Source organism: Centroberyx gerrardi, chromosome 3, assembly GCF_048128805.1.
Source record: "Centroberyx gerrardi isolate f3 chromosome 3, fCenGer3.hap1.cur.20231027, whole genome shotgun sequence".
NCBI classification, from domain to species: Eukaryota; Metazoa; Chordata; class Actinopteri; order Beryciformes; family Berycidae; genus Centroberyx; species Centroberyx gerrardi.
In genome coordinates this window covers 26220769-26229754 of record NC_135999.1, presented here as the reverse complement: position 1 = coordinate 26229754, position 8986 = coordinate 26220769, and the positions used below count along the sequence as shown (strand labels likewise).

The window sequence follows — 8986 nt, the reverse complement described above, 5'->3', positions numbered from 1 at the left end:
GCTCAGGTGGAAGTTGCCAGACTCCGCTGTGAGTTGTAATCTGTCAACAAACAAAAGCTGCCTCCCTCGCCGCACTCCTGGGTCAAAATGCCCTCTGCTCTGTGCTGCACTTAACAGGAACACAGGAACATTTTGAATTTGAGTTCTTCTTCGTCTTTGGATACTTGTCACATCTATCTTTCAGCTTCGCTATAAAGTATTTAGAACTGTCCTGTCCCTACGCTCAGCTCTGGACTAATCTGTTCATATCAGGGATGTATTCCTATATATTTCTGTACTTATGCTCTATTCTGTACATTTGGTCCATATTTGCTTGCACAATCTGTATGAATGACTTGCTCATAGTACTGCTCTTATGGTTAAAGGTCCTTTTTATATGATCACATTCTGTTCTTGTTACCTCCATCTGGAAGTCTGATATATAGATGTTAATGATGTACATTTGCACACCCTGCACATATGCTCTTGGACTGGACTGTATACTTGTGTTGAATCAGGTAACAGCATCTGTATCTGTAAAGTCCTTGACAGCAAGATGAAGATGCTTTTTTTTTTTTTACCTTTTGTTATATTTTCTTCTTCCTATCCATATCTTACTCTCTGCTTTTTGCTATCTCTCTCTATATCCTAATCTTTGATGTTGTGTTTTTTATTTATGACTTTGATTTCACTTCTGTAACGATGCAGCGATGCATCTCAAACAGCTTGCTAATACTGGAAGCATTCCTCATTGAAATCACAAAGCACAGCTAGCTGCATGTCTGAGTCTAGTCGTGTCTGTTGGTTTCAATGAGGAATGCTAAAAAAGACCATTTTGGGAAAACTTGACAGATGTAGAAACTGTTCCCCACAATATGACAAGTGCCTTGGGAGAGAAGTAACTACTATTTAAATGCCACAGTAGTGTCCTGTCAATGCAGCTGTCCTTCTTCCCACATTTCTCTGGGAAAACCTGCCTTATCCGCTCTTCTTCATCCAACCTGACGACAGGCTCTAACACTCAATTGTGTACGTTTTTTTCTTTTTCCATATTAACACTAACCCCTGTCAATGTTCTTTTTTTTTTAGTGGTGTCTGTTAGTCTTCTCCTCAGTATATTTCTGATGCACACAAAATCTTATGAAAGTAGCTCGTTGCAGTTTATTCCAATATGTGGAGCAGATGCTTTCACTCATCTGTTGTGACATTTTAACACCCGACAGCTGACATTCCACATCTTTTCCTCCACAAGAAAAATGTCTCTTTTGATTCCTAGCAAAGCCTGTGTAGCAGCTCATACTGCGTAGCTGTGTGGGATTTAAATCAAAATCTGTGTGCACTGTGATTCTAGTGTTCATCCAACTCCCAATTAGTTCTTGGAATAATATTATAACAAGTGGTTTGAAAAATGTCATGCCCCCAGCAAATCTACCTCCAGGAGATGTATTATCTCTTCTCTAATCTGAGGACCACATTTCCAAAAATTAGTTCTCTAATCCCTGCTCCTGGTCTCACATTCCCTCCTGCACAGCTAATCACATCTCCTCTCCCATATCTTCTTCCTCTACACATTCTAATTTGCTCTTAACTCGACAGATATCCCTTCTTCCTCTCTCTCCAGCTCTTATTCTTATTCTTTTAACGGCACTTCTCTCTTACTGATCTCTCTGGGGTCACAGGAATGGCGGTTGCTTGTAATGTTGGTGCTCGAGGACTTGAAGCTTACTCTACTGTTGCACTCATTGTAACTCTCTCTGAATTAAGCATCAGCTGAATGTAAAATGTAAATGTAGCCATCTAAGTAATGTAGTGAGGAGCACAGAGACAACACTGAAAGTTCACCTTTTCAGATCAATCAGATCAATCAATCAGATCTTTTCAATCACAATTCAGAGTTTATTGTACAATCAGGTCAGCTCACACATACCGGTCGATTCCACTGGATCATTAAAACTGGCTTCAACATAAAACGATCACATTTGCTAATATCACCCAGCGGGGTGATATTATGTTATTAGGGATTATTACAAACACCTCTACAGGGAGAAAAACTGGATCTGGTTTAGTGTTGTTTGGCTCCAGAGAGTCTGAGCCCTTCATTATAACAAGAACATGACACTGGTCTTTAAAAAGAATTGTCTTCAAGTCGCATCAAAATATTTACACATAAAAAATATTAAAAATTTTCTTGAAAGACTACAGTGTAACTGGAGAGAGCGAGAGAAAGAGTGAGAGAGAGAGAGAGACGGTGTGTGAAAGCTTACAGATGGCGTGAACATTTCACTGTTGCACAAAATCTGGTCAGACTGCAGAGGAAGGTGACAATGTAATGTTTTTCAAAAACAGTGTGTGTCCAGCACACACAAACATACATACACACGCACACGCAGTCCCTGAAGAGAAATAAGGAGAAAGGACATTGGAGACCCTGGCTGGCTGCATTTTTTAGGAGGTGAACTCGTGCTTGCACATGCACGCTCACACATGACAAAACGCGGATCCAGCATCAGAGATGGATGGAGGGTGGAAAGCAGAGAGAGAGCGGTGACAGACAAGGCATGAAACTTTTTTTTTTGCCTACCAGCCACAGTGACTGTCGCACTCCAAAATTCACTTTCAACTACTTTATCAGCCAGCTACATGTTTAGGACAGGATAAGATCTCCAAATGATGGTTCATCACCTGCTACTGCAGCTGTTAGTGCAGACAAACTGACCTGCCGCAGCCAAAATGTAACCAGCATCTGGCTAGTAGCTGGTGTTAATTTCCAGCCTGGTCGTAAAAAAGTCAGAAAGGAGGAGGGAAAGGAAGGATGTGCTAGGAGCATTTCCACACACACACAGCCAGGCTCCCTCCGAAGAACATGTAGAGCAGGTTCTTGACCTCGTGTGTGACCTCGAAGCCAAAGCCCTCGCCGATCACCACATGCCACGAGCTGCCGAACTTCTTGTCCATGGACTCCTTGATCATCTTCGCTGCACTCTGGGAGAGACAGAGACGTAAAAAAAAAAAAAGAAGAAATACAGAATAAGAAATAAATAAGGCATTGCGTGAAACAGAGTAAGGGGCCATGTCCACCAAAGACCTGCGAAAAAAGCGCTGGTGCTGTTTCTTCATTACTTCCTATGGAAAAGTTGCACTTTCAGCGCTTACGTCCTAAAACAGGTACCTCATCTATATTTAGCACCGTGACGCTGGACCTGTTCTCAAGTTGAAACAATTTCAAATTTGTCTGAAGCACACCGCTCATCAATGTCACTTCAGAGTTCTACCAACCAATAAGGATGAAGCAGGGACGGGACCAACCCATTTTGTAGCTAATGTTAGCTAAGCTAACGTTTATCATAGCAACAACACCCGGAGACGTCGTCTCAGCTCCTCGCTCCAGCGCTCACCTGACGCTGCCAAAGCACTCAGCACCAGCGCTGCAAGCGCTCAAGAGGTCGCTGGTGGACACAGGCCCTAAGAATCCTAATGAAGAATATGGACTTGGTGAAGGACTTTAAGACCCCATGAAACGGCATCTTTACTTCCTTGATTTGATGTGTTTCCTGTTAAAACAGGATGTTGGGGTGGTACATAACGCAGGGAGGGATCATTCAAAAGTCTAAACCAGTGGAATATCAGTCAGGGACAGAAAGGCTGTTTTATTTGATGGGAGGGGTGGAGGGGCGGGATTGTTCAAAGATATCTGATATTTTATTGGTTTTTATTTACGCCTACTAGTGCAGCATGATGTCACCATTAAAGATACTCTGTTTTCCAGGAAGTAAAAGTAAAGGGAGTTAATTTCATGGGGACATTAAGCCTTACACTCTCAACAAAACAATTGCCCATATCAGGAGAGTGACTAATTCCCTAGCAGGAACCAGTATCTATGGACACAGATGTCATGTATACATCGATTTATAAACAAGCAACAACTGTCAACGAAGAACGAAAGCACAACACACACACACACCTCATTGTTGGTGGCAAACTTCTCGCAGGCTGTCACACACAGCTCCATGGTCTCCACCCTCATTTCCTCTGGCATGTCTGTGTGCTGCAGACAAACATAGTTGATAATGATCTCCATTTCACTCTTTGAATCTCTGTCTGTCCGTCTCTCTCTCTCACTCACACCCATATATAATACAGTAAACAGGAATTTAACAACTAAGATTAGTTGCAATTGCCTTAGCTAGTTAACTTTGATTCTGCAAGCAACTGACGAGTGTCAGTCACTATGTTAACATGCAATGCAGCAATCTGTGAATTGGGGCATTTTACTTATAATCCCAATGAGCTGAACGTATACCTAATCTTCAAGGTGATTCAGATTTTCTCAAGAATATTAAGTCAATTTAATGTAAACCATCTGACTACTTTTCAGTCAGGATTTGTAGATTGTGCAGTTGCAGCCATGCCTACTTCACATCAGCAGCCAAGTCATAGTACATCACAGCAAAAAGCTTACTCATCACTTACAAATGCAATTTAGATTTTTGTCATTATATGAAAGGACTGCTCCCAAATGCAGACAGAACATGTTCATAGGTGATGTGCCCCTGGCTCTTATTTCCTGCCATCGTCCCACTTCATACCCTGATGAGAGGGAAGCTGTTCAGCCTCTTGTAGTCGGCCTCTTCCTTCTTGCCCTCTCCAGTCCCAGCCATTCCGACTCCTGGAAATAAGACGTGACATTTAACAGTTACATCATTACATGGGAAAGAAACTATCAAAAAGATATGTAGCCGCCTGGTCTTGTTGGCTATGAAATGGTACATAAAGAAACATTTTCTGATACCAGCATCAGCACTGCAGACCCAGCTTGTTATGCCTGTAACAACGCTGTGTATATTGTAACATTACCCGGCCAGAGACGAGGCTAACGTTAGCCAACCTCACTTAGCTAATGTTAGCTAGCTACAAAAAGTGTCTCATCGTCGTTTCTAGAAAAGTAGCTCGTTTCTCCATTTGAAAACACTGTCAAACATCAGCCGTTAAGGTTGTTCTATTAATGTTACCAAGCTTGGTGTGCGCGAACGCAGGCTTGGTCAGGTTAGTAACCGTAGCTAGCGTTTGCTAATTAGCTTAGCTTGTTAGATGGCAACCAGCTGACACTACCGGTTGATGTTTTCTGACCCAAATTCAACCTATTCCAACTTACTGGCGAATGAATACGACTTACATTTTATTATCGGGTTTTATAAATGCAGTGTTACATGTTACTTACGTGGCTTTTGTTCAAAAGTTTAGCTGTTGACTCCCGGACCGGTTGTTAAGGAGACATTTTAAACAAGAGATGCCCTTACAGGGAAAACCCCGCCCACTACAACTGAGCTTCGTCCCTATTGGTTCAGAGTTTGTCAATCAACTGGATAAGCAACAGTGGTTCTAAAACACCCGTTATGTCACCTGAATGGATGGATGGATGGAGAGTGAGGGGGATGGATGGATGGATGGATGGATGGATGGATGGATAGATAGATAGATAGATAGATAGATAGATAGATAGATAGATAGATAGATAGATTGATTGATTGATTGATTGATTGATTGATTCCACTCATTCAATCGATGACTGATTTGCATTTTAAAGTTTGAGAAACATTTGAAAACAATCAAGGCTGTGTACATAACAGCCTTATCTTGGTAAAGAACTACAGTTTCCACAGTGCTTTACGCCACAGCCTCTCTCCATGATGAAAATGATGCAGTGTTTTGTGCTGGATTGTAACCACTTGTCCGGTGTCCACAATTGTACAGCAGTTTACAGATTCCCCAAGAGTGAATACATGAGGAATGACACCAGGGCGCACATAGCTAGCTACCGTTAGGGTCAAATTGGTGCTGAGGAGAGTGACAGTGGAAGGAGCAGGATACCTACGTAGAGATGTTCTGATCATGTGATTGGTCGGGAGTTGGCAAGGCCTATGGGTATTGTAATAGGTGTCATGGAAACGTGTCTGACAATCAAAAAAGCTTATTTTTCAACACTAAGATTGAAACATTCGCAATCGTTGGTGATAGCAATCACATAACGGAGACTTGCTTCCCCCCGTAGAGGATAATAAGTCTACTAACGTGGGGAAAATCACTTGTTGAACCACAGTACCATGTGGCTAGCCAGCTCTCTTCTGTTCTATTTTAATATTATGCCTCTGTCTAGTACCACTCCGGGAAAGCAGGCTTTGTTTTTCCTGCCTTTTCTGGACCACGAGTAAAACCGTTTTCTATCCTTTCTAATCAGCCCTCTTACTGAATCTGACCCATATTCTGTTGGAAACATCTGGTGGAATCCCCAGGTGGAGAGTTTTGACCCAGAATTGTCGGCGTGCGCCACACACACACGCACACACACACACACACACACACACAAACAGGCCTACAAAGATTTGAGAGCACAAGACCCCCAGAGTCTCTTTGAAAGTTTTGTATTTTTTTTAACTTGAGTTGTGCATTTAGCCTCACACACTCGCTGTAGAACACGATCTGAATACCACCGATACCATCTGGATTCATTTAGTTTCTGAAACAATGACTCTTGTTCAATTCTGGATTAGAGTGGATTATCAATCCCTGGAGAAGCAGACAGACAGATCACATGGTAATTTATCTCTTTCTCTCTCTTTCTCTCTCTCTCTCTCTTCCCCCCTCTCTCTCTCTCTCTCTCTCTCTTTCTGTAATCAGGTTGAGGATGCAACCACAGGTATCTTCTTCCCAGATGTCATGATTAGAAACCCCCTCCCCTCTCTTCCCCTGCCTCCTGCCTCCTTCTCTCTGGAGAGTATGTTGGCTCAGCGAGACCATCAGCCATTAACTAATTGCGCAGCAACAGATTAATATTATGTTATGAGATGGGTTGGCAGGGTTTTGATCACCCCAGTTGACTTGGTTATGACATAAGTTCAAGACCCAGTAAATTAATTTATACGTGCGTGTGTGTGTATGTATGTGTAACTATGTGTGTGTGTGTGTGTGTGTGAGGCAACTCGCATTCTGAGTTCATTTCGACTGTCAGTAGCTGCGGAGTATCTATATTATTACCTCAACTTCAACGAGAAATAAAGGGGACCACAAGTGTTGGAAAAATGGAGGCGGGTGGTACAATAAAAAAAAAAGGAGTGAGAAGAGAGGGATATAATGATAAAGCTGGTGTAGCTGTAGGTTGTATGCACTTGTCTTGGATCAAGTGTGAAACAGCTTCTTATAAAACAGTGAGACAGAGAGAGTGAGAAATACTACAAAAAGAAAAGGGCCAGAGGACTGATAGGTGAGCTGAAATAAAAAGGGCAAAACAAAGCAGAAGAGTGGAGAGAAAGAGATGCACCCGACAGACAAGATGCCAGCTGCAGACGAGAGGGATGCAAGAGAGGAGGAGGAGGTGGAGAGAGAAGACCTTGAGGAATGTATTCATCATGAGGAGAAGAGCAGGAAAGAATCTTTAAATGCTCTGCAGCATGAGATGACACCGAGTTGTGAACAAAAAGGAAAAAATGTTGCTACACTTAGGGAAGAAAATAAAGAAACTGAATCAGAGAAAACAGGTTTCAAGAGCAAAGTGGCTGGAAGTGATGGATGGATGGAATGATCGATGGAGAAATTACAGAATATAGTTATGGAGGATGTGGAAGAAGAAGTACCACACAGGAGAGCTCACAGCGATGAACTGATTATAAATAAATAATAAAAATCGTTTTTATTCTATGTCTTCCCGAGAAAGACTGTAACATTCTGCTTGCTTTTGTGCAGCAGTGGATGAAAAAGAGTTGAGAAAGGTTATGAGAGGGATGAGGAGTTGATGTACATATCAATATTCATGAGGGGGAAGAGAGCGATGGTGTGTGTATGTATGTGTGTGTGTGTGTGTGTGTGTGTGTGTATGTGTGTGTGGGAGTTGGGGTTGGGTTTGGGGTTGGGGGCGGTGGTGGGGTCAAGCGAGGATTTCCATAATTCCTGCCTGAGGGAGAGGTAATTATGGTGTATCTATTATTCAGCAGCAGAGGAAGAGGAGCGGATTGTTGGGAGGAGAGAGGAAGACGTCATGTGACGCTGCTAACAAGCTGCAACCAAGGAGAGATCAACAGAGAGAGAGAATCAGAAAGTATAAGTGTGGACGGAAACATTGACTGGCTGGCTGACTCACTGACTGACTCACTGGCTGGCTGGCTTATTGTGTGATCGACTAATTAACTGATTGAATGGCTGACTGACTGACTGGCTGAGTGAGTCACTGACTGACTGAGTCACTGACTGACTGACTGAGTCACTGACTGCAGGCTGATTGTCTGATCGACTAATTGAATGACTGGCTGACAGACTGGCAGACTCACTGATTAACTAACTAACTGACTGACTGACTGACTTGCTGACTATCTCACTGATTAACCAACTGACTGACTGACTGACTGACTGACTTGCTGACTATCTCACTGATTAACCAACTGACTGACTGACTGACTGACTGACTTGCTGACTATCTCACTGATTAACCAACTGACTGACTGACTGGCTGGCTGGCCAACTGGCCGCAAGTGGCTGACTGCTTCTCTTTTAGTCAACCATTTTAACACAAAAAAAACACAATTTGTTTGACCATTTGAAAGTTATTGATCACATGGATATCAGTTGTAGTAGTAGTGGTAGTGGTAGTAGGAGTAATAGTAATTGTTGTAGTATTACATTAGTAGTGGTACCAGCAGCAGTGGTAATAATGGTAGTGTGATTAGTAGGAGTAGCAGTAAAAAGAACAAGAATTGTTTTTATTCTTTCCTTTGTCAAAAGAAAGTGTGAAACAATCTGCACTGAAGAAGTGAGAGGAAACCAAGACAAAGTGAGACAAATTATATTATGAAATGTTCGCAGTGGGAGGTTACACATCAGATCACAGTGCAGCTGAGCAAAACTCCAAGAATTGTTGTGCGTGTGTGTGGGCAGATCAACAGTCACGAATCTCGCTAATCGAGGAGTGTCAGCCCATCACTGCAGAGCAGCCTCTGTCTTAGTTTAACTATGACTAATC

At 42.5% G+C, this 8986-nt stretch overlaps 1 protein-coding gene across 1 annotated transcript; it reads right to left on the bottom strand.

Moving 5' to 3' along the window:
• Positions 1 to 1816: 1816 nt before the first annotated feature.
• Positions 1817 to 5268, bottom strand: LOC139909259 (dynein axonemal light chain 4). The gene is made up of 4 exons (XM_071896275.2): positions 5198 to 5268; positions 4566 to 4645; positions 3941 to 4024; positions 1817 to 2961 (listed from the first exon to the last, which is right to left on the bottom strand). The coding sequence occupies exons 2-4, from the start codon at positions 4635 to 4637 to the stop codon at positions 2797 to 2799; spliced, it is 321 nt and encodes a 106-aa protein (XP_071752376.1). The 5' UTR covers positions 4638 to 4645; positions 5198 to 5268; the 3' UTR covers positions 1817 to 2796.
• Positions 5269 to 8986: the final 3718 nt, after the last annotated feature.

Bases quoted from the DNA above. Each gene is read 5' to 3' on its own strand.
- LOC139909259 (XM_071896275.2), bottom strand. From the start codon at position 4,637: ATGGCTGGGACTGGAGAGGGCAAGAAGGAAGAGGCCGACTACAAGAGG. The intron at 4,025-4,565 runs GTATGAAGTGGG...GTTTGTCTGCAG, and splicing joins ACAGCTTCCCTCTCATCAGG to CACACAGACATGCCAGAGGA. The intron at 2,962-3,940 runs GTGTGTGTGTGT...TGTCTCTCCCAG, and splicing joins AGTTTGCCACCAACAATGAG to AGTGCAGCGAAGATGATCAA.